General features: G+C 42.3%; 2 protein-coding genes across 4 annotated transcripts; one reads left to right on the plus strand and one right to left on the minus strand.

Annotated features, from left to right (window-relative positions):
- Positions 1-15,554, plus strand: prmt7 (protein arginine methyltransferase 7). Its single transcript, XM_039809990.1, has 16 exons — positions 1-37; positions 1,411-1,560; positions 4,235-4,343; positions 4,524-4,636; positions 6,492-6,721; positions 7,320-7,500; positions 7,863-7,990; positions 8,936-9,074; positions 9,164-9,247; positions 9,355-9,402; positions 9,946-10,035; positions 11,866-12,027; positions 12,192-12,266; positions 13,470-13,630; positions 14,330-14,426; positions 14,632-15,554. The coding sequence occupies exons 1-16, from the start codon at positions 14-16 to the stop codon at positions 14,779-14,781; spliced, it is 1,941 nt and encodes a 646-aa protein (XP_039665924.1). The 5' UTR covers positions 1-13; the 3' UTR covers positions 14,782-15,554.
- On the minus strand, positions 15,553-26,038 carry ciapin1 (cytokine induced apoptosis inhibitor 1). 3 transcript variants are annotated; one of them, XM_039809993.1, is made up of 9 exons: positions 25,933-26,038; positions 25,117-25,350; positions 21,919-22,062; positions 20,375-20,454; positions 19,945-20,104; positions 16,737-16,810; positions 16,462-16,580; positions 16,223-16,304; positions 15,553-16,091 (listed from the first exon to the last, which is right to left on the minus strand). In XM_039809993.1, the coding sequence occupies exons 2-9, from the start codon at positions 25,271-25,273 to the stop codon at positions 15,981-15,983; spliced, it is 927 nt and encodes a 308-aa protein (XP_039665927.1). In that variant the 5' UTR covers positions 25,274-25,350; positions 25,933-26,038; the 3' UTR covers positions 15,553-15,980. The 3 variants fall into 3 exon arrangements, with proteins under 3 accessions (XP_039665927.1, XP_039665925.1, XP_039665926.1); XM_039809991.1 differs by having other exon boundaries at positions 16,737-16,813; XM_039809992.1 differs by lacking the exon at positions 25,933-26,038 and adding an exon at positions 25,851-25,932 and having other exon boundaries at positions 16,737-16,813.
- Between the last annotated feature and the right edge of the window lie 183 nt (positions 26,039-26,221).

A 26,221-nucleotide genomic window follows, 5' to 3' on the forward strand; every position in this document is an offset into this window, starting at 1 on the left:
TCTGTTATGCGCTATGATGCTGCATGACCATGACAGGGTGAGTGTTGGAGAACATGACCTCCACCTCTGCTGGCTGAATTCATTAACAGTCTGAAATGACCCCCGTTTGTAACAGAGCAGAGGGTTTTTGTAGTAATGAAGGTATTTCCCATTAAATGTATTTGATGTTTTAGAGGGGACTGTCGGGGCGCCTGGGTAGCTCAGCTGGTAGAGCGTGCGCCCCGTGTACAGAGACTCAGTCATTGTCGCAGCGGCCACAGGTCTGGCTCCAACCTGCGGCCCTTTGCTGCATGTCATTCCCCCTCTCTCTCCCCTTTCACATCTGCAGCTGTCCTATAGCCCAGTGGTTCTCAACCTGGGGGTTGGGACCCCCAAGGGGGTCACAAGAACATTTCTGTGGGTCGCCAGATAGTTGGGGAGGAAATAAATGAAATAACATATTCTATTCTGGGGAATGTTTTTTGCATTACTGTGGGAGTTTGGTACCTGGAACACAGAAAGGAGTCTGGAGGTGGGTCGGGGGTGAGAACAAGTCCCAAACCCATCAACAGTCCTTAGAGCCTGGAGCCCATTGGATAAGGCTAGGTGCTAGCTGCTAAAACTAAAATTAATCATTAAAGCAAAGCATTATTTTTTTTATGTATAAATTGGAGCATTCACAAAAATCACTCAAAAATAAATGTGCTCTATAACTAAATTGACTTGACTTGCTGCGGTGAGGACTGAGCCTCTGTATGTGGGCGCGCGCTCTACCAGGTGAGCTACCCAGGCACCCAAAATAATCTACACATACTTAAAGATGATGTAGTTTCCTTTGGTTTTTAGGCAATAAACCCAATCTTTCTAGGTCAAAAGAAGATTTTTTTGGTGTTGGTTGAAAGAAAATATCAGTAGAAAACTGTCACTTTTTTTAATGGTACCTTTTATATTCAATTCAATGTTTAATATGTTCAACAAAAGAGTGTTGGAAATGATTTCCTTTTTGTTTTAAATTCAACAAGCAATTTGTTGTATTTTAGCAGAATACTGAAAACAGCAGAAATGCAGAACTCAGTACACTTTAATATATTAATATATATATATATATATATATATATATATATATATATATATATATATATATATATATATATATATATCTATCATTATTGCGATATTTTACGTTATCACATATTGCATATCTTCCTCATATCGTGCAGGCCTAGTTCAAAACAAAAGACCGTACTCCTCTGATAATAATGAAGGCATAAAAACCATACTGTAGATTATACTACCAATGTTTATACTCCAGTCATTAATGTCTTTTCTAGGAAGGACTGTCCTCCGAAGGAGAAAACCAAAAATATTGACTGTATGAAATAGCATTCTGGCTCTTTGCATTGACGCAGCTGATGTACTTTCTGCCCCCAGAATAAGAAGTACTACCAGGGCATCCGGGCGGCGGTAGCCCGAGTGAAGGCCCGCGGTGAGAAGGTGGTCATCCTGGACATCGGGACAGGGACAGGCCTACTGTCCATGATGGCGGTCACTGCTGGAGCGGACTTCTGCTATGCAGTGGAGGTAGAGATGCTCGTCCTGCATGTACTGGATCAGGACTACAATCCCAGGGAGCAACAGCCAATCTCCCCATTTCCCCACATATTTTTACTGTGTACTATCTACTACAAAAAGGTTACAGTGCCTTGCGAAAGTATTCGGCCCCCTTGAACTTTTCGACCTTTTGCCACATTTCAGGCCTCAAACATAAAGATATAAAACTGTAATTTTTTGTGAAGAATCAACAACAAGTGGGACACAATCATGAAGTGGAACGAAATTTATTGGATATTTCAAACCTTTTAAACAATTAAAAAACTGAAATATTGGGCGTGCAAAATTATTCAGCCCCCTTAAGTTAATACTTTGGTCGCCACCTTTTGCTGCGATTACAGCTGTAAGTCGCTTGGGGTATGTCTCTATCAGTTTTGCACATCGAGAGACTGACATTTTTGCCCATTCCTCCTTGCCAAACAGCTCGAGCTCAGTGAGGTTGGATGGAGAGCGTTTGTGAACAGCAGTTTTCAGTTCTTTCCACAGATTCTCGATTGGATTCAGGTCTGGACTTTGACTTGGCCATTCTAACACCTGGATATGTTTATTTGTGAACCATTCCATTGTAGATTTTGCTTTAGGTTTTGGATCATTGTCTTGTTGGAAGACAAATCTCCGTCCCAGTCTCAGGTCTTTTGCAGACTCCATCAGGTTTTCTTCCAGAATGGTCCTGTATTTGGCTCCATCCATCTTCCCATCAATTTTAACCATCTTCCCTGTCCCTGCTGAAGAAAAGCAGGCCCAAACCATGATGCTGCCACCACCATGTTTGACAGTGGGGATGGTGTGTTCAAGGGTGATGAGCTGTGTTGCTTTACGCCAAACATAACGTTTTGCATTGTTGCCAAAAAGTTTGATTTTGGTTTTATCTGACCACAGCACCTTCTTCCACATGTTTGGTGTGTCTCCCAGGTGGCTTTTGGCAAACTTTAAACAACACTTTTATGGATATCTTTAAGAAATGAGCAATTGCTTTCTTGCCACTCTTCCATAAAGGCCAGATTTGTGCAGTATACGACTGATTGTTGTCCTATGGACAGAGTCTCCCACCTCAGCTGTAGATCTCTGCAGTTCATCCAGAGTGATCATGGGCCTCTTGGCTGCATCTCTGATCAGTCTTCTCATTGTATGAGCTGAAAGTTTAGAGGGACGGCCAGGTCTTCGTAGATTTGTAGTGGTCTGATACTCCTTCCATTTCAATATTATCGCTTGCACAGTGCTCCTTGGGATGTTTAAAGCTTGGGAAATCTTTTTGTATCCAAATCCGGCTTTAAACTTCTCCACAACAGTATCTCGGACCTGCCTGGTGTGTTCCTTGTTCTTCATGATGCTCTCTGCGCTTTACACGGACCTCTGAGACTATCACAGAGCAGGTGCATTTATACGGAGACTTGATTACACACAGCTGGATTCTATTTATCATCATTAGTCATTTAGGTCAACATTGGATCATTCAGAGATCCTCACTGAACTTCTGGAGAGAGTTTGCTGCAACGTAAAGGGGCTGAATAATTTTGCACCACTTTTTCAGTTTTTATTTGTTAAAAAAGTTTGAAATAGCCAATGAATTTTGTTCCACTTCATAATTGGGACCCACTTGTTGTTGATTCTTCACAAAAAATTACAGTTTTATATCTTTATGTTTGAGGCCTGAAATGTGGCAAAAGGTCGAAACGTTCAAGGGGGCCGAATACTTTCGCAAGGCACTGTATGTGTAATTTGTAAAAAAGTGAGTCAGATTTTGAAAATTGAGCGTGGCTGGTCGTCATAGCAACGCTGCAGGAAACTGACGTGACCTAACGCGACACGGCATTCTCGGCATGTGTCTGTTTGCCAGAAGACCCATTTAGTTTCTAAAGGAGCTGGAGGCAGCTGACTAAACTATTTAAAAATGGGGGGTTTGTTCAGGACACCCCCGTCTGTCGCTAGCAATGATGACGCAGTGATTAGTAACGATTCTCTCCGACCAATCAGGAGTCAGCAGGTTTTCACGTCACCTTTTGGTATCGCCTCAGCTCGCTTGGAACCTCGACAGAGGTGAGACTATATAAAGTACCTGTTAGCAGGTACCAGGGACTTTTATCAGAATGGAAAACCAAAAAAGGGCGAATAGAGTCGAGGTGAGTCGAGCAGGTACCGTGTTAATGAAAAAAAGCCATTTGACGCTCAAAATTGTCTGGTGTAGAAAACCAGAGCCCTCGCTTATAATGTGTGGGGGTCTTGACGCTACCTGTACATCACTGTATTAGTTAAACCACTAGAGGTCAGCAAACATGAGATTGGTACTCAACTTATACTAAGACATCATTTACATGTTGGTACATGTACTGAAAACAAAGACCATTTTAAAAAGCACAGTAAGTTGTTGGGGATTTAAACAACATACTATCAGTGCTTTGGATTTTTTATTTATTTATTTTTTTTATAAAATGAAAAGTCTGCTTCTGAAGCTTTGGACATCTTTGTCCCACACTGTAAAAACAGCTGTTCACTGTTACTTTTAGTCTGTAGCATGTTCACACTGGACAAATGACTTAATCACGCTATTAAAAACCAAGCAGGCATTGTTTTGCTTTTTTTTACCTTGACATGTTGGACATCCGAAGCCAAGCCTGCCTCATCTCCGTTTCCTCTGTCTCCGCAGGTTTTTAAGCCCATGGCTGAGGCCGCTCAGTGCATCGTGGAGAAGAACGGCTTCTCTGAAAAGATCAAGATTATTAACAAACACTCCACTGATGTCACTGTGGGGCCAGGTCAGCTGCGCTGTATTAATATTGCTGTCCCTATGATTCACTTGACTGGTGGAAGTTGCGTGCGTCTGTGATTTTCTACGGTCCAAAATGTGATTCTCTGTGAATTTGTGTCTGAGAGAGAGGTTTGTGAGTGTGTCTGTGGTGATGAGATATGTGTTGTGTGTTTGTTATTGAATACAGATGGAGATATGCAAATGAAGGCCAACGTTCTGATCACAGAGCTGTTTGATACAGAACTGATAGGCGAAGGAGCCCTGCCCAGCTATGAACATGCTCACCAAAATCTTGTCCAGGTGTGTGTGTGTGTGTGTGTGTGTGTGTGTGTGTGTGTGTGTGTGTGTGTGTGTGTGTGTGTGTGTGTGTGTGTGTGTGTGTGTGTGTGTGTGTGTGTGTGTGTGTGTGTGTGTGTGTGTGTGGATTAAAGGCTAATGTGTGTGCATGATGCATGAAGTTATATTAATCTGTAGGTTTTACAATGGTCATGAATAGGGCTGGTAATCGCCACTGATTTCCTGAATCCATTCGATTCCGATTCACGAGGTCCCGATTTGATTTAATATTGATTTGATTAGGGATATTTCAGTTACAATATCAAAGAATCCAGGTTACAATATGTACAAGGAACCCTCTAATCTGGTACATTATTAAAAGATCATTTTTGGGGGCTTTTGCCTTTATTCGATAGTGACAGTGGATAGACAGGAAAGGGGGGGAGAAAGAGAGGGGGACGACACGCAGCATAGGGCCGCGGGTCGGATTCAAACCATAGCCACTGCAAAGGACTGAGCCGACATGGGGAGCACACTCTACTGCAGGGTTTCCTCAGGGTTTTAAAAAGTCTATATTTCAAAATCAGAATTTTAGTCCTTAAAGTCTTAAGTTCGCTGAAGTATTGTGTTCTAGGTCTTAAATAATTTTAAACTGGTCTTAATTTTCCTACGTCCATCTAACGCTACCTCTAATGCTCATTGAAATGCTCCAGCAGCGCTTAAGAATGTTTTTTTCATTTTTTATTATTCTGTGGTGTTGTAGTTCTTTCTGTCACTAGTCCAAATATAATTTGCTGTATTAGGACTACAAATGAGACCAACATGCAACTTATACTGCAGCCAATCCAGACACCAGTCCTATGATGCCGATGAGGATGTTTTCCGGACTCTGACATCTAACTTTGTTTTTGAAGTCATGATATAGGTCTTACATTTCATACATAACGGTCTTAAAAAGTCTTGAATTTGACTTTGCAAAACCTGTAGAAACCCTGTACTGGGTGAGCTAGAGGCCGCCCCTAATCTGGTGCATTATTAAAAAATAATGTTGTCTAGAATTGACCCCAAAGCAGTACTTTTTATTTAACACGATAACACTACAGCAGTCTGCACATCAAAATGCAACTCTACAAACTCCAGTCAGTAAGTTTTGAGTGACCATAAACATATTGTACAAGTGTTTTCTTCAGGGCAGAGGGTGTGACATCAGTCAAATTTACCCCTTGCCAAAATTTCCCCATAACTTTGAAGCATGATTTATAACATGGATTCCTTAGAGCGTGTGGTTTCATATGATACCAAAAGGAATTATCCCCAGTTAGGATTAATAAAGTCTATCGTATCTTATCTTAATGTCTGGCTTTAAAACGGAGCCTCTTCAAAGACCGATCTCTGGATTTTATCAATCGATATTGTATCATTTACATGAAGATCGTTCTGACTCTTAACCCCCCCTCCCCTCCATCTCTAGTCACTAACCCTCATCCTGGACTATACATCTGCCCCTCTCTTTGCACATTCTGCACTCAACCCATTCAGCCTCTTTTTTTCTTTTCTCATGCAACAGTTATTTTCAGTGTATATATTTGTTTTCTGTATTTATTGTTTATTTCATATTAATGTTTAATATGTTTATTTATGTTTGCACCACTCACCAAGGCAAATTACACGCTAGTGTGTTATTGTGGCAATAAACCTTTTTTCTGATTCTGATTAAATTGGAAAATCGTTTATTTTAAACCCAGCCCTGGTACTGAACATTAAGAATTAGTTTAATACTTGAAAAGTCAGTTCAATTCCATCTGGCTGAAATGAACTGCTGACAGCGTGGGGGAAAGCTATAGTCACAGTTAATGGTCCGATGTGCCCCCCGCCACAGGAGGGTTGTGAGGCGGTCCCTCACCGGGCCACCGTCTACGCCCGGCTGGTGGAGTCGGAGCTGCTATGGAGCTGGGCTCAGCTGCAGCCGGCGGAGGTGGAGGGGGTGCGCCTGGCCCCACCCCCCGCTGTGGCCCACTGTGCTGGAGCTCATGCTGTGTGTGACATCCAGCTGAGCCAGGTGTCTCCTCACAGCTTCACCCCACTCGGCCCTCTCTGCACCATGTTCAGGTATGTCCTCCCTGATTGGTTTCTCTCAACAGCAGTTTTTCACATCTTGCTTTCCAGTGGTGGAATGTAACTAAGTACATTTACTCCAGTACTGTACTTCAGTCCAAATGTGAGGTACTTATACTTTACTTGAGTCTTTTCTTTTCATGCCACTTTCTACTTCTACTCTGCTACATTTCAGAGAGAAATATTACTTTTTACTCCACTACATTCATCTGTTCCAGCTTTAGTTACTAGTTACTTTACACATTAATATTTCTGCACACAAAACGCATGTAGTTTATAAAATCTGATGTTTGATTCTAAAGTAAACTAGCCAACAATATAACGGCTACAAGTCCAGCTGAGATGATGAGACCATTAAACACACAACTGGTTGGATCCTTTACTCTTTCTACAATGGGAGGAGAGTTCTGCATGAAGTACTTTTACTTTTAATACTTTAAGTACATTTCCCTGATGATACTTACATACTTTTACTTAAGTCACATAACATTTTACTTGTAACAGAGTATTTTTACAGTGTTGTATTATAACTTATACTTCAGTGAAGGCTCTCAATACTTCTTCCACCACTGTTGCGTTCTTTCCCTCTCAGTGTGGATTTCAGTAAGCCAGTAAGCAGTGCGTTCCAGTCCCACTCCTCCCAGTTTGTGGCACAGTCTGGTGGTCGGGCCCAGGTAGTCCTGTCTTGGTGGGACCTCGACATGGATCCCAGTGGAAGCATTGTGTGCACCATGGCTCCCAGCTGGACGTACCCGCAGCCAAAGATGGCTCCGGTGAGTTATAGGACACTATGCCTGTGTTGGAAACCGTTCCCTATCACGGAAATAGTGCACTGTATAGTGTGTTCGCCATGTTGTAGTGGTGTTCCAATTCTCAGCAGTAAATTTCATTCACTATATAGTCCACTATCAAATACCGGCTATCTTTACACAAATAACCGGTGCATCTACTGACGTGACAATATTTTAAGCGAATGTCCGAAATCTGGTTTGGTCGTTCCCGATATAGTTGACTACTTAATAAACGCTATATAGGGAACCGTGAGTGAGCGAATGAGGGAACGGTTTGGAACACCGCTAATGTTCCGATGCCCAGGCTCCCATCACCCCCGGCTGATCCCAGTGGTGTGTTTCAGTGGCGGGACCACTGGATGCAGAGCGTGTACTTCCTGCCTGTGGAGAGCAGAGTGACCGAAGGAGAGGAGCTGAGTCTGACTGTCTGCCATGATGACTACAGTCTGTGGTACAGCCTGCAGTCGCACAGGTAACAGCTCAGAGACAACACGCTTTTTTGACTGATGGGAACAACAATCTCTGACATTGGTCCAGTATTAAGAGAGATCGCTGCAGTCGGCAACGGAGAAACAAGCTACAATGTAAGTTAATAGGGTTATTGTCCAGCTTGTATTTACCTTCACTAAAGTGCTTGTTTTGCCGCTGACAGACTCAGATTAATATTCTAAGTGTCTGACAACATTATGGAAAGGATTTCTAAGGAAGTTGACCTTTCTGTTAAAGAGTAAGATCCTTTTTTTTTAAACATGAAAACCAAACTCCATGTAAATAAACAGTCATTTTAGCATCGTGAAACACACTTTTCATTCAAAGTCGACAGAAACAAAATAAAACTATGAAAAGCCGTTATGGGTCGTCTCTTCACTTTTCCAACCATCACAACTCTGGTTTTGGTTGAAATAAATACATAGTTCTGTAGTACTGATTTGAAAGTATGTTGGGTCTGGTGGGTTTAGCTCTAGTGACCTCAGAGCTGTTTCTGGTTAAACAGAAAGGTCTTAAAGAGGTTTTATAAAGGTCTATCTCTGAAGGGATCCTTTCCATAATGTTGTCAGACGATTAGAATATTAATCTGAGTCTGTCAGCGGCAAAAAAGAACTTTTAGTGGACAGAATTGACGATGAACATTTGCCCCATGGGGTTACATTGCAGCCCGGTCTGTGGCTGCTGGTTACAGTGTTCACGCTTTATACTGGACCAATGTCAAAGATTGTTGTTCCCATCGGTCACTTAGACACAAACACATAGGAACACAGGGTCCAGAATGAAGAAAAAAAAAATGACCCTTAACTAAGGCTTCATAGTGTGTAGTTATTAAAGTGTATAATTACAGGGGTCTAATAATGGGGAGTACGCTATCTGTATTTCACTGCTTGACATAACCATCATTTTAATTTCTGCAATTATCAAATAGCCAGCAGGACTTGCCGAGCGAGGCTCCTCCCTCTCGGCCCTGTTGTACCTGCCAGGCTCATCTGGTTTGGACTCGCCCGCGTTTCGGCGAACTCAACGACAGACGGCGTACTGAGAGCTACGTCAGTGCACTGCGCAGCGTAAGTGAAGGCCAACAAGCATCACCGCTGTCAGTGAGCTAATGGATGGGATTGTTCCCTGATTCCCTGCTGTCTTACTGTTCCTCCAGGTCCTGAGGGAGGACAGTGTGTGTCTTGGCGTCAGTGATGGAAGTCTGCTTCCTGTGTTTGCTCACATGATCGGAGCCAAGAAGGTACTCTTCTTTGGCCCATGTGGGCACATGATGTATCTTTCCAAACCAAATACAATACTCAGACTATGTCATTGACTTGTCCTTTTATTCTCTTGGCCTCTACTTAGGTCTACAGTTTGGAAAACTCCAGGATGTCTAAACAGGTTATTGAACAGGTAAATACCTATCTTATCTGTTTACTGTACTACCTCATCATGAGCCTTGATATTTTGAAAATATATTTAAAAAAAAAATTATATATATATATATATATATATATATATTTTCGGTGTTGCATGGACTGTTACAGGAAATCATTCCTACCACGTGCAATAAAACTTTTAATTTTTTAGTTTATAACGCGGATAGTCCCCTTTAATTAACTGTACAGTAAAAGGAGCAGCTTTAGCCGCTACGGCTAGTTTCCAGCTGTAGTCCCCAGCCAGTTGTCAATAGGCCTCCTAAAATACAGTGGTTAAAAATTAAAATAAAATGAATAACCGTTATAATAACCCTATAACCCTGAGTGTTAGGGAAGACTCATATACATCACAATACTGCACTACAGTGCAACTTGCACAAACGTAGGTTTACTTACATCTTTATGAATATTACGTGTAAGTAGGGTGTATATTTGTATTCACCACTGGAATATACGTTTGTACATTCTTTCCAGAGGTGTTTGAGCGAGTGCTGATGCTTCACGCTTTTCTCTGCAGGTGTTGGAAGCCAACTCGATGAAAGGAGGCGTCGAGCTGCTGGAGATCAGGCCTAAGCAGCTGACCAGTGATGATCTGGGGGGGGAACAGGTACCTTTGGAACAAGCCTTTCGTGGCGTGCAATTAATCGAATAATAGAGTAAATGAGAATATTTAACACATTAGGTTCTGCAAGTAAACTCTTATTTTGTCTTGTGTTCTGAATGAGAAAAAGAAAAGTTCAAACGGGTAGTGTACTAAGGGAAATCTCCCAGTTCAAGGTGTTTTCACTGTTGATTTGCTTAACTTTTTCATTGCTTTTTAATTACAATAATTGCAACATCTTTCCAAAAGCCAATGAGAAATTATCGTGATTTCTATATTAACCCAAATAATCATGTTTATGATTTTTTTTTCCTCCATATTTGAGCAGCCCTAGTGTCTCTACTGTTATTAGCATTAAGCTGTGGCCTGCACAGAGTGGCTTTAGAGCTGCACTAATCAATATATTTTTATAATTTACAGTGTGAAACAACAACTCTTTATGCTAAAGTCACAGGCTGTAACAATCAAACACTTACCACATCACTAATGATAAAAACATTGATAATATTAGGCAAACAATATATGCTCCAATCCATTAAATATAAATGAAAGCAGCGGAAGGTATTGTTGCTCGTAGTGACAACCACACTGAGAATTCTCACCAACTCGGCTGTTCACCTTAACCGTGGCTACGTACGTAAGTACGTGGAGGTACCGACCCTACACCGGACCATGATGTTCACCTCTCCAAAAATTTAACCACACGTCTCTCGGCCGTGTCTTGGTAGCGTTGCATTTCCCCCGACTCGTTTCCTGGTTCTCCTTCTCCATCAACAACATGAGATCAAGGAGAGGGTTAACTTCTCCTGCTCCAGATCTCCCACCGTGGTCAGAAAGAACAGGGGAGACTCTTTGGTTCTCTCACTAGGACTCTAGAGTCACTACTCACTCTGAAGATAATCACCGTCGCTCTCTGACTCACTCTACCACACACTCCCCACACAACACACACACACACACACCCCGGCCCTGCTATTCTCTTAAAGATATTGAATCACACACCAACGCACAACTATAACCTTCAGGCCACTTAGGTAGGCTACAGCCAAAGCTCTGCATGGAGCCTCCGTAGAAGCACAAATCACGCTTTAGCTCTATGGAGCGTTTTACTTCCACCGCTCCTTTACTGTCAAGGCCTCTTTACAGTCGCTGTTCCCAATTGTGTCGCATGACAATGTGACGTCAAAATGACGTAGATCTCGCTGGCGCGCCAGGATTTAAAGTGCGTGACCAGAGGACAACGCGATGCCAGGACTCTCAGAGTGACTGCAGGTCTCTCTAGTAAACTTCCTGGGTTAAGAAGAGTTCTTTTATGGTGAATGAAAGGCTCGATCCCACCAAGTAGCTCATCCAATCAAATCCGAGCATTGACGTCAATGCTGCTGCCAGTTCTGCTGTTGTATACCTTTTTCTTCTTCTTCTAGTCCGTAGAAAGAGCAAAGATGGTAGCCTTTCCTCATTAGCGCCACCTCTGTTCAGGAGAAGCCTGCAGCTAGTGTCGCGACCACCACGCGCCAGCATAAACAGTTACGGAGCTCCCATGACGTCACTCTGGCGTGGGACAGGTCGGGAACGGCGGGTGTACCGCTCGCTTTATGTTTTAGTCTCACTGCTCACATGAACATCATCAGCTTATTATACTGCCCCCAAAATCAGTTCATGCTCTAACTCGTTGCTTTCCCTTTGATCAGCTGTACATTTGTTGGAATTCAAACCATCTGATAACGTTTGAAGCCAAACATTCCACCCAAATATATTTTGTACAGTTTTGGTAATCGAACAAAATACCAGAGATGTGTATCTCTGTGGAGTGAGTGTAAAGCATGTCTCCTCCAGATCTCGGTCCTGATGGGTGAGCCGTACTTCAGCACCAGCCTCCTACCCTGGCACTCGCTCTTCTTCTGGTACTGTCGGACGGCCCTGGCAGGCCTCCTCCAGCCCCGCGCCACCATCCTGCCCTGCTCCGCCACACTTCACATGGTGGCTGTAGAGTTCCAGGTGAGACCGATGGGAAGACTTTCATACATGACCTCTAACCAGGGTTCAAAATTAGCACAGTTTATTTTTTTGTGATTAACAATATTTTTAATTTTTTTTATTCTTTCAAGAAAACATTCAACTTGCAACTGTTGAATTAGTTTTATCTTCTCCATATTTGTTAGGATTTGTGGAGGATAAGGGCTCCATGTGGAACATGCGAGGGCTTCGATGTCACACCCATGGATGAAATGGTCCAGGTAAAATGTCAATTTTTCTTCGTGGACAGTTTTTACATGCAGTGTAATCTCCAGGTAACTGTACATTTTCATCATGAAGAAAAATCTTAATCTGAAAACGGAGAATTCATGACAGAAGATGGACACCCACTTAAATGTAGTATTTGCTTGTGTGTTGAAGTTCAAAATATACACCTCTTGACCTGCACAAGACATCTGCTGCGGTTTGTAGGATGAGGTGTAGAGAATGAGACAAATAGCCACAAAAGATACATCAAACTATGGGTTTTGATATCATAGTGAGATTATTCTGAAGTTAGAGCATGATTCAAGCAGATTTAGTTTTTACTTAAAACATACGAGGAGACAGAGGGTGACACATGACAGCCGAGCATGATACACAGCATGTGAATGTGTCGGCCGGCCAGTAATTATCTGTCTGTGAATCTGGGGGGTGGAGCTTCTGAAGGAGGGGGGCTTTATTTGTTTGGTAGTTGAGTTCAAACAGAGACAGTTTAGAACCGAGACGCCCCAACTCCGAGTAGTTTCCTGTATCAGTGTCACATGGGCTCCTCCACGGCCACGCCTCTCTAGGAGACTAGCGGCAGGTCCTGAGTGTGTTGATTCCAATAGAGAAGTGAACGTGAACACAGATTATGAGCGATTCTTTAGCCTCATAGTCACCATGTAAATATTGGAGCCATTCTTCAGAAGCCACATATCTCCAGAACATTCTGACACTAAAATAGTAATTTTCAGACGGACACATCAGGAGAAAAAAAATGACCTTTGTTTGAGACGTGTTTGTGTCTCAGGACCAAACTCTCGCGAGTGGCCCAAAAAAGACAAATAACAAAACTAATCTATGTGATGCTAAATATGTCTTTTAGCTGTGTAAATAAAGAACATAATACATTAAACATTAATATTAAAATTATTCAAATATAACTCAAATATAGACATGTTCAAACGAGGCCACACCCCTGCGTTATCTTTAGTTTAAGAGGATCTTTGGTTCAAATATCAACAATCTTTGCGCAGCATCGCTTACTGCACCTTTAAGTGCCCGAGACAAATTTCCCTCCTTGTGGGAAAATAAAGTTTTTATCTTGATCTTGATGATGTTTACCTCAAAGTATGTGGGGCCTGATGTGGGTCCTGTGTTTTCCAAAATCATGTATTCTTTGGAAAATAATTATTTGAAAAATAACTTGGTCCCATCAGCGATCTCTGGATTTCCGTGAGTCCCGTGAGGCGGAGCCCCACCCTCTCTGGGAGTACCCGTGCCGTGCTCTGACCCAAGCCACAGCCGTCATGACCTTTGACTTCACACAGTGTGTCCCTCAACAGCCAATCAGCAGCCAGGGCTCACTGCCTTTCATAAGGTACGGAGTTCTCTTCTATTAGTCTGAGATCAAGAACCATGTACATACATACTGGTACATACAAAGTCTATCTACTTACTGCAAGGAAAAATTAATAAAAACAATAGTGTAAAAAGTATCTACTATATACACTCACTCCAAAAAGTAGATTGTGAGTATACAGTGACTTTTATGCCAAAATATTATAATTCATATATAGACAGCTGTCATATATGTCCCTTATGTCAGTCTAAAGTCCACTGAAGTTGGGTTAAGGACCAAAATTGTCTCATCAAAACTTGATCAGGCTTGCTTAGAACCCAAATCTGAATTTTCTAAATCCATAATGTAGCCTGGTAAGATTAGCTTGTAGCCAAGTGATTGCACGTTTTATCATGAAGTATTATGGAGTGTAAAGTAAGCAGTAGCTGTTATGTTCTGTGGCACTGGGTGGAATATAGATAGACTTTTGTTAACACGAATACTGGCTTACAAGTAGGCCCAGAGTTTTAAACACAATCAATGCTTTGTTTCATTACATAGAGTAGTGGTTCTCAACTTGGGGGTCGCCAGATAGTTGGGGAGAAAAAAATGACTGAAAAGGGTGAGAACCACTGACAAGGAGGAATGTCCTCTACAAAGAATAACGCGATAAAGTTGTAATTTGAATTAAACAACTCACTCTCACTGCAGCTGACGGTCTGTTTAAATGTCTGTCAGGATTGGTCGTTGCCATGGTGTTGCATTGTGGATGGAATATCACCTAACCGATGACATCACTGTCAGTGCGGGACTGATTGGACCAATCAGTGAGCAGGTATCAAAGCCATGTTGATCATCTTTGTGTCCTGGTCTTTTGTTGTCTATTAGCAGTCACGTTTTAGAATAGCAGACTCTACAAAGAATGACATGACTGCTTGAAAACAGCTCCACTGCCTGAATTTCCCTTAATGTCTTTGTAACGTCAAGTCGCTCACGTCCATCAGTCGTTTTCTGACCGATTTTCTGTGCCTTCCTTGCAGGGTGAGTGTGAGTGGAGTCGACACAGGAAACAGGGAGTGTATTTTTTCGGGTCACCATGTGAGAGCTCAGGCGATGGCAGAGCCGCAGTGTCTTACAGCTTCACCTTTGAACCCAGTTTAGGAGACATTAAGATGGGCTTCAGCGTATAGTCTCAGCAGTGATGCGCAGACTGAAGAACAGACTCTGAATGCTTTGCTTTTACCTCACGCCCCTGTCTGCGTTTTGTGCGCACATTCATCATCCATGGTTCAGCCAATATTGTTTGACTGTTCCCACTGACTGGAGTATCGGACAACTTGTAATGGGACTATTATCATCCCAAACACTTAGCAGAATTCTGTTTTTTGAGACTGTGGAACATGAAAACTGTCCGTCACATCCCAAAATGTTACCAATGATTATCTTAATTATAATTCCCATGGGCAGCCAGTGATATAGCTAGCAATTCTACAATACATAACAAACAAATTTAATCTATCCCATCGAAGGTGGGTGTCAGTAACTGGTCGATGTTCAGTGCAATTAGGGATGCAAAATGGGTCATTACAGCTAAAGATCCGAGGAACTCAAGTTTGTGTACCAGAGACAACCTTCAGTTTTTGTAAATTAACATCTCACCTGTCTCGCAAAGCCAAATGTGTTGTTGAAATGTTTTATAAAGTTTTATATTTGTTGTCCAGTGCTTGGGCTGATCTGTTTAAGACCAGACTGTGGGGACTAGCAGGTCAGTGACATCACCGCTGGGCTCTTCAAACCCAGTATTAATGTTGAGTACTGCACGTGTTCACTGAGAACCTCTCATTGTTATTTGCGGTGCTGTTAGCCCAACAGTGATGGAGTAATGTGCTGATATTGAAGAATGTACCATCAGATGATTTTTAGCCACATTCAGTGAAATAAACGGGATGACTACAAACAGAAACCTTGGGCTTCAGTTTATTGTATTAAAATGAAACAAAAAGGCCACATGTCTTACGGCCATACTATTTTCCTGTACGTACATAAATAAGCTTGAATTGGACAGATTCTATGGACCTCTGTATGCTTCAATTGCACTGGTGAACATTTGGTAGTTTTACTTCATACTGAAATATGTCATGGTCAGATATGAATAGAACAAGAACATGCATTTCAGTGCTTTCACGTACTAGAAAGAAACCCCCCTTGGTAACTCTCACCATCATTTGCATAATTAACAGCAGGAGGAAAACTGCGATGCCCAAACCCCATCACATCTGCTCATTTTTGCAGAGGAAACCACATCTCTAGGGTTGTTTCAGTGGGGATGGGGGGGGGAGGAAGGAATGTAATATTTTGAGGCATGAGCAGGATGTGTGAAGCTTGAGTTTCAAGCATCTGTCAGCGTCATGTTGTCCAGCACAATCTTCTCTCCGGGTTTGAACGCTGGCATCCCCATGTACGGACAGCTGGCACACCGGAACGCATCACCAAGGTAACACTGCCACACGTAGAAAGGACAATCATTGAAATGGTTAGTTCTTCACACCGATGGACAGGTTAGCATGATAGGAGAGGAAATACTGTATGAGTAAACCTGGTGAGAATGTAAACCAATCAATATGTACTCACGCTTCCACAGGAAGATTTTGGCAAGTTAGTCTTCTGTTTTGCTTTACTGTCCTGCTCCAGCTCCTCAGCAAGCCCACATGTGCTACACAAACATACAACATATTGCACATCATGTAATCTTTTTCAAAGCACAGATAAATGTACAAACGTAACATTCGTTTGAAAGGCCAGCTCCTTCGGTTATAGCTACAACCTATCACACTAGCTATGGTTTGAAACCATTTGTGTGGTGAGCTCACCAGTTCTTGCAGGCTTTCTTCTTGTTAGCTCCTTCTCCACATGTGGGGGCTTTAAGAGATAATGGGTCTGGCTTCTTCAAGTCTTCTTCATCCAGCAGAGCATCAGAGTCCACCAGATCCTACAGAGAAGGGGGACAGAGGGAACAAGAAAGACTCAGTACAGGGACAAAGTACAGTTTACAGAAAGACATGTGCATGACAGTCTGAATAAGAAATCTATGTGTGGTGCGTTGTGGTCACGAGATAATGGGTCCCAGTACGCCTCCATTACTCACCACATCATCATCATCCATGTCATTGGCTGACAGTGTCCACATTTTGACAGCGTTGGGATCCAGAGCAGGTTTCTCTGCTGAAACCACAGATGTTTGACAGCTCATGAGTTATATCAGTAAATACAAATATGCAACTCAATGACTGTACATAATACCATAAAACAAGAGACTTGCATTATACACTCACCTTAAAGATTATTAGGAACACCTGTAAGATTTCTCATTAATGCAATTATCTAATCAACCAATCATATGGCAGCTTCTTCAATGTATTTAGGGGTGTGGTCCAGGTCTAGACAATCTCCTGAACTCCAAACTGAATGCCAGAATGGGAAAGAAAGGTGATCTAAGCTAGTTTGAGCGTGGCATGGTTGTTGGTGCCAGACGGGCTGGTCTGAGTATTTCCCAATCTGCTCAGTTACTGGGATTCTCACCCACAACCATTTCTAGGGTTTACAAAGAATGGTCTGAAAAAGGAAAAACATCTAGGATGCTGCAGTCCTGGGGGGCGAAAATGCCTTGTTGATGCTAGAGGTCAGAGGAGAATGGGCCGAGTGATTCCAGCTGATAGAAGATCAACTTTGACTCAAATAACCTCTCGTTACAACCGAGGTATGCAGCAAAGCATTTGTGAAGCCACAACACGAACAACCTTGAGGTGGATGGGCTACACCAGCAGAAGACCCCCCCGGGTACCACTCATCTCCACTAACAATAGGAACATGAGGCTACAATTTGCACAAGCTCACCAAAATTAGACAGTTGAAGACTGTAAAAATGTTGCCTGGTCTGATGAGTCTCGATTTCTGCTGAGACATTCAGATGGTAGAGTCAGAATTTGGCGCAAACAGAACGAGAACATGGCTCCGTCATGCCTTGTTACCTCTGGGCAGGGTGCTGCTAGTGGTGGTGGTGTAATGGTGTGGGGGATGTTTTCTTGGCACACTTTAGGTCCCTTAGTACCAACTGGGCATCGTTTAAATGCCACAGCCTACCTGAGCCTTGTTTCTGACCATGTCCATCCCTTTATGACCACCATGTACCCATCCTCTGATGGCTACTTCCAGCAGGATAATGCACCAGGTCACAAAGCTCCAATCATTTCAAATTGGTTTCTTGAACATGACAATGAGTTCACTGTACTAAAATGGCCCCCACAGTCACCAGATCTCAACCCAATAGAACATCTTTGGGATGTGGTGGAACGGGAGCTTCGTGCCCTGGATGTGCATCCCACAAATCTCCATCAACTGCAAGATGCTATCCTCTCAATATGGGCCAACATTTCTAAAGAATGCTACGAAGAATTAAGGCAGTTCTGAAGGCGAAAGGGGGTCAAACACGGTTTTAGTAGGGTGTTCCTAATAATCCTTTAGGTGAGTGTATATGTAGTGAAGACTTTGAAGGAATTTATTGAAGGTATTAAGTGTATTTTTTGGGCCAAACATGGATGCAGCACAGAATGTCCAAACAATCACCACAGCTACCTCTCCTTATGACCTGTCTCTCTTAGTTACCTGTTATAGTTACGCTGTTATAGTCCTAGACTGCCGGGGGACTTCCTTCCTTTGACACACTGAGCTGCTCTCTCCTCTCCCTTTCTATTACTGTTACTATTACTGTTACTATTACTATTACTATTTGTGTGCAGCCCGTCCCAGAAATGCTTGTTACTAATCCTAGCTTCTGGGGAGTTTACTCCCCGGAGTCCTTATGCTTTTTTTTCCCCCAGCGTATTTCCTTGGAGAACGTTGGCACCAAGACCCTGGTTGCAGCTGTCGCCGTGGTCCTGCTGCACTCCCTGCTGAGCTCAGCGATGCCCTGCAATGTCATGCTGCGTCCTGCTGAACCCTGCAGCTTCCCGCTACATCCAGTCACTGTTCCATTATTAATGTGACTACTATCGCCACTGTTCATCACACCCCCAACCGGCTCGTCAGACACCGCCTACCAAGAGCCTGGGTCTGTCCGAGGTTTCTTCCCAAGAGGGAGTTTTTCCTCGCCACTGTCGCACTGCTTGCTCTTGAGGGAATTACTGGAATTGTTGGAATTGTTGGGGCTTTGTAAATTATAGAGTGTGGTCTAGACCTACTCTATCTGTAAAGTGTCTCGAGATAACTTATGTTATGATTTGATACTATAAATAAAATTGAATTGAATTGAAGTTACAAGATCAGTGTCACTCATTCAGTATCCAACCAAATGTCTCCCTTCTCTATTTTGCAAACCACTGATTAGCGATAAAAAAAAAAAAAAAAAGAGATTAAAATAGGCAGTCAGTTTTTGCCCTTTGGGCTTGTGAAGCTGTGGACCAACTTGAAGACCAGTTGCACAAAGACTGAAATGATATACTATAAACAAAAATGGATGGAAAAGCCACCATGCATGCACATTTGTTGAGCCAGGTTTGTCATTTCATGTGTGTGAGATATGACTGGTCCTCATGTTTTTCTTTACCTTTTGTAATCTTCCTAGGCTGGGTAAACCAGCCCGATATGCCGGGGGTTTGATTTCTCCCTGCAGCTCAGGCTGGAAACCTGTATGTTTATCTATCCTGCTTCCGTTACAACTCTGCGTGAACCAATCACAAACTGGCTTATCCACCTGGCACGCTATTGACTGATTTAACACGATGACAATAGAGAAGCGCATTACATTCAACATGGCGGCCACCGAAGCACAGCAACCTGTTGATGCCGCTGTCGCTGCTGTTTTCTCTGAAAATGTAACAGAAACTTGCCCTGGAGCAATTCCTACAAAAGAAGGATGGGTTTGCCTTACTACCGACCGCCTTTGGTAAAAGCCTAATTTACCAGCCAGCCCGCTGGTGGCCAAAAGAATGGAGCTCAGCTCAAACCGCGTTGTTGCGGTCGTGTCATCGTTGGTCTGCAAAGTACGTCACCCAGATCGTTGGTCCGATTGGTTGAAGGACTATCCAATTGCGTACAGACTCCCCATGCTAATGTTCAATCTTAAAAGATTGAGCTTGGTCTGGTGATAGCCAGACTATCGTCGTCCCCTTTGGACAGTCAGATTAATATGGACCATTATGACACACATTATAGTTTTGTCAAAATCTGGCCGGTGGTTTACAAGTCATCACATGTGACAAACCTCCCGACAGACACAGAGTGATCGCCTTGAATTTTACAGTTGTGGACAAAAATATGCATAGAATAAACCAAGAAAACAGCACTAATAAACCTACCTGGCTTTTTCCCGAATGACAGTTTAATCTGGCTGGATGATCCCACCTCAAAACTGGGTTTGGAGGCAGATATGCGGACTCTAGACAGATTGTCTCCTTGGTAACCAGTAGCCGTACAAAGGGAGCTCAACACCTCAGGACTTAGCTGTGCTTTACTGACCTGGATGGAGAGGAAACAAGAGGGTCAACAGGTCAAAAAAAGGGGACATTTAGCAACAGGATTTCACTGGTGCAGATGTTTAAACCCACCGATTTGATGTGGAGGGTCACAGGATTACGTTTCTCATATTCTTGCCTGTACTCTGTGGTTTGGTAAGTGCAACACTTCCCTCTCGTCTATAATAGGGCAATTGCGAAAAACTAATGTTTACAACCTGTGTGTGTGTGTGTGTGTGTGTGTGTGAGCGTGTGTGTGTGTGTGTGAACACACCTCTGTCACTGACATGAACCCTGACAACTTCAGAGCTGAAATCAGCTTCTCAGCAGTCCGCACACTCTGCGCCTCAGCTCCTGGAACACAGACAGAAACAGGTCAAACACGCCACAACCTGATCAGTGCAGCACCGTGACCTTGTGGACAAACATACCTGACACATGAAATTAATCTCATTTATGGTTGAGCAATGCATAGTTTTTTGGGGATTATATCCATGTCGAACAAAATGCTGTGTAGCATCTCTGGTGCTGTACTGTGTCAGGCTGGGCAATAATTGTTGCCTAGCAATGGAATTCCATTGAAAAGGTCTATGTCAAGATACTGTTATTTACAATTACGTCGTCTAAATTGCTAACAACAAGCACATATGGACTCAATTTTCTCAGAACATCTGTTGTGAAACATTTTGTTCTAGTTTCGAGTCCAGCGCGTTGAATCTAGAGTTCATGTCCTCTTCGAGCTTTTGGATGGCCGCTAAAATAACGGTCAGTGTAGGTTGTGGGCTCGGGTAGCTCTCGGAGCTAATGCTGACGAAGGGGTTGCAGGTTAGCTCGGCATTGCTAGTTAGCTCGGAGTTGCTAACACTGACATCTTCTCCCATAGTAGAGGCAGCTTTACCTTCTTTCTTTGGGGCTGATTTTTGGATGGCGGATTTCCCTTTTGTAGTATTTTTAGCAGAGCTGCTCATGGTGAGATATTGTCCGTGCAAGTGTGGATTTTAAATGTAATTTGAGCGAGGGTAGCGGAGCCACTCGAAAAAGCGTCTACTCCATGCAGTACTCGACAGCGCCCCCTGTTGTGAAACATTTTGAGGCAATATCATTTGAAGAATTGCAGATTTGTTTTACCATCAGACTATTTTTGTGCATGAACTTAGTCAGTATATAGCAGAACTTTTTTTTTTCCCTCTATAATTTCATTTGAAACTGTTTACCACATTATTAATGATTATTTATCTAAAATCTCATTGTAAAAAATATTTTGTGAGAGCACCAATAGTCACAGTATTGATATTGATGCATTTGATGAAGAATATCATGAGATCTGATTTTCTCCATATGGCCCAGCCCTGGTACTGTGCCATTTGAGTGGCATCAGGTGACTCCATCTTGAAAGACATGTTCAAAAATGTTTCCTTTACCAACTTCCAACAAAGAGGTGCATCATTCCATTTTCCTTCTAGAAAGGCGTCATTTTCAGCCTTTAAACATCTATGTAAAATTCAAGAATAATTGTTTTGGCATTTTTAGGCCTTTATTATGACAGGACAGCTTAGACATGAAAGGGGAGAGAGGGCGCCCAGCTAGCTCAGTTGGTAGAGCGGGCGCCCATATATAGAGGTTTACTCCTCGACGCAGCGGGCCCGGGTTTGACTCCGCCCCTTTGCTGCATGTCATTCCCCCCCCCCCGCCTCTCTCTCCCCTTTCATTTCTTCAGCTGTCCTGTCAATTAAGGCCTAAAAATGCCCCAAAAATAATTAAACAAACTAAAAAAAAGGCGCCCATCTATGTAAAAATAGATAAAAGAACACAGAACACCTGTAACTGCTTCATCCAGAACTAGCTTCCCACCAGGTTTGAGCAATCTGGCCATTTCTGCTAGAGTCTCGGCGCTGTGGACCGAGGAGCAGTCGGCCAGGAGACATGACAGCACCCAGTCAAAGCTGGATGCTGAGTAGGAGGCTGAGAAGAGGAGACAATCATTACACTCTGATACTGAACCCCATTCACTCACTTCTGATAGAAACCCATTTATGCTTACAGGATCAAATCCCAGCGATAACAAGTGTTTTCTACATACAAATCTGGCCTAGTGTGTAGGGCTGAATGATTAATCGATTTGAAAGAATGCGATTAGCTAATCGTGCAGACTACAATTAATCAAATGTTTAGTTTTAGTTTAGTTTTTAGTAAAATGTTTCAGTTTATGGGAAGGTACTGACATTTTTTATTATAATTGTTTTATTATTATTATTATTATAACTTTAGCTTTTGTGATAAATGTTCTGTGTTTTACTGTTCAATGTCCCATTGTTATTAAAAGAAAAACACTTATTGCTGGCAGTTCATTTGTTCTCATCCTTGCATAAGAATATAGAGGAGTTTTGATTTTGTCTCATGTCATAATGCTCCATGGCATGATTTATCTGTTACACGTGAATATTGAACTTTAACGTTGCAATATCTGGCAGAAGAATCGCAATAATACGGTGGCCGAGATGGTTCAACACAAACGCAAAAGCCACAACACAAATGCAAAAGCCACAACACAAACGCAAAAGCCGCAACACAAACGCAAAAGCTGCAACACAAACGCAAAAGCCGCAACACAAACGCAAAAGCTGCAACACAAACGCAAAAGCTGCAACACAAACGCAAAAGCTACAACACAAACGCAAAAGCCGCAACACAAACGCAAAAGCTGCAACACAAACGCAAAAGCTGCAACACAAACGCAAAAGCTACAACACAAACGCAAAAGCTACAACACAAACGCAAAAGCTACAACACAAACGCAAAAGCTACAACACAAACGCAAAAGCCGCAACACAAACGCAAAAGCTACAACACAAACCCAAAAGCCACAACAGAAATACATAAGGGACAAAGTGAGTGACAACAGAAGTCAGCGTATGAGCAGGAGGAAAGTTCTTGCATGTTTGAGAAGTAATTGAAATATGGTTCCTTGCTAATTAGGATTACTGTTGCTATGTGAGTGTCACAAATAAGCAATGTTGTTCAATATCTTTGTATTTTCATATGTATGTATGTACTCTCCATATAGGCTGCAAAGGAAAGTGTGTGTGTGCCTAGGGGTAAGACTGAGGACATGCAATAAAACCATGTACAAATACAAATGGTAATATACAGTCTATGAACAAACCCTTTTACATGGCTTTAAATAGTGTAAACACAGGAGTCCACAGTCTGAATTCTATTTATTTACTTATTTTATTTTCCAGTAGTAAGCATGAAGCAAGGTCATTTTTTTTCTGGGTTCATTTCATTCAGACCAACCCATGTATGTGTGTATGTATGACATATAACGCCCCTAACACTAGCATATTGAAGGTAAAACAATTAGCATTCACTTTAAACATCTTAAACATAACCACACACACACACACACACACACACACACACACACACACACACACACACACACACACACACACACACACACACACACACACACACACACACACACACACACACACACACACACACACACACACACACACTTTCCAAACCAACAGTATTGAGGGAATTTGCCACTGGGATCTGATCGCTAACCAGATAGATACGGTTAACAAGTTACAAGCACGTAATAGTGGGATATAATATTTGTGTGATTTAAACAGCTTCACTAAACGTGACAAACTATAGACTTTAAACGTAGGACTCGCGGGTAAAGACGCTGGGCGCCATTTAGATAACGTTATAGCTGTAGCTCGTAGCCTAAATGGCAGAGTACATATGAAAATAAAAAAAAATATTGAACAATGCTGCTTATTTGTGACAATCACATTGCAACAGTAATCATAATGAGCAAGGGAACCATGTTTCACTTACTTCTCAAACAAACAAGAACTTTCCTCCTCCGCTCCGTTTGTCAACCACATCCGCTTCCAGCTTATGTATTTATGGTTGTGGCTTTGCGCGTTTGGGTTTTGTCTTTCGTTTGTGTTTTAGCTTTTACGTTTCTGTTGTGGCGCTTTGTGCTGTTGTGGCTTTTGCGCTTTCGTTGTGGCTTTTGCATTTGTGTTGTAGCTTCGGTTACGTGTGTTGTAGCTTTATTTCGTGTTGTAGCTTTATGCTTGGTTTTAGCTTGTATTTCAGCGGCTTTATGCGTTTGTGTTGTGGCTTTTGTGTTTGTGTTTTAGCCTTTACGCGTTTCTGTGGTTTCTTTGCGTTTGTGTTTTAGCTTTGCCGTTTCGTGTTTTAGCTTTGCGTTTGTGTTGTGTCTTTATGCGTTTGTGTTGTGTCTCGTTCGGGTTGTAGCTGTTGCGTTTGTGTTTTAGCTTTATGCTAGGCGTTTGGGGTTTTTGCGTTTGTGTTGTGGCTTTTATGCGTTTGTGTTGTGGCTTTTGTGTTTGTGTTGTGGCTTTTGCGTTTGTGTTGTGGCTTTTGTGTTTGTGTTGTGGCTTTTGCGTTTGTGTTTTAGCTTTTGCGTTTGTGTTTTAGCTTTTGCATTTGTGTTGTGGCTTTTGCGTTTGTGTTGTGGCTTTTAAGTTTGTGTTGTAGCTTTTGCGTTTGTGTTGTGGCTTTTGCGTTTTGTGTTGTAGCTTTTGCGTTTGTGTTGTGGCTTTTGCGTTTGTGTTGTAGCTTTTGCGTTTGTGTTGTGGCTTTTGCGTTTGTGTTGTAGCTTTTGTGTTGTGGCTTTTGCGTTTGTGTTGTAGGTTTTGTATTTGTGTTTTAGCTTTTGTGTTTGTGGTGTGGCTTTTGTATTTGTGTTGAACCGTCTCGGCCACCGTACAATAAGATGTTTTTCCCCACATCGTTCAGCGCTACTAGTGTGTGTATGATGTCTGTAAGCTACTGGGAATTAACTGGGCTACTTGAATTTCCCCTTGGGGATCAATAAATAAAGTAAGCAAGCAAGCAAGCAAGTCAACCCTACAATATCGACATTGATGTATTTGTCTCAAAAGGTATTGTGATATTTTTCAATATTGCCTAAATCGATCGATTGATCAATCCATCCATCCATCCATCTATCCATCTATCGTCACTCACACAGCAGGAGTCTCTCCATGTTCTCCACTGACACTTTGCAGTCCGCACCAACAATGGCCCCCAGTTCCTCTACATATGGTTTCAGGGCCTCTGGTGCTGAGGGCTGAGTCCAAACCAGCATCACCTTGTCCCCTGCTTTAATGCCAAGGTCTGCCATGACTTCTCGGAGAGACGTGCTGATTTATTCAAGTTGTTATACTCACAAAATGGCTTCTCTGTCTGTCTGTAGATCACCTAAAAGTTAAGACACGTGTCTGTTACTGGAGATAATAATATAGCCAAACCGACAGAAATGACCCAACTGATCATAACAAAGTGACGTTAACGTTACGACCACTATCATAGTGTATTATAAGAAGACCGTTTTAGCCACGAGTCTAAAGAGCCCGGAGTCAGTAACGTTACCATGAAAATATAACTATGCTACTACTTACGACCTTTAAATAAGTGTGTTGTTATCATAATAGCAGTGCAGCTAGCCGATAACCGAGAGCAGATAGCTACCTAGCTATCTAGCTAGGTATTTTAGCTTTGGTCTTAAAATGTAAAAGGGTTAACCCGGCTCACAAACTAGTTAGCGGGTTAGCTTGTTTGTTGATACAGGTACATAACGTTAGGCTAGCAAACATCGAGCAATTAGGGTGACGCAGAAAAAACGCCGGTGTTCTTCTAAAAGTTAATTTAACAGTGGGAGAGTCCAGTACACAGATACCCACGAAGCAAATATACTCAGCTGTTTGTATGGTTGTTATTTAAAGCGTTTGGAGGTTAAATCGCTGAAATAAAAGAACATTTCAATCGATAGTGCTCGTTTACCTAATGCTGTATCTTGGTGGAAGTTTCAGTATCAAACCAGCTAAACAAAGTGTGCGCTTTCCTGTTTGGATTTTCAAAATAAAATCATTGATGCGTTGTAACCATTGACTGTGAAAAATAGTTGTAAAATATGTTTGTAACTCCAAGATAAGATAAGACAGACTTTATTAATCCCACACTGGCACTCCTGTGCTACAGCAGCTCAAAAGAAAAAAATTTACACACATCAGAATAACACAAATACACAGACATATGAGAAGTATAAGAAATAGAAAAAATAGAATTAGTT

Source organism: Perca fluviatilis, chromosome 8 (assembly GCF_010015445.1).
Source record: "Perca fluviatilis chromosome 8, GENO_Pfluv_1.0, whole genome shotgun sequence".
Lineage (NCBI taxonomy): Eukaryota > Metazoa > Chordata > Actinopteri > Perciformes > Percidae > Perca > Perca fluviatilis.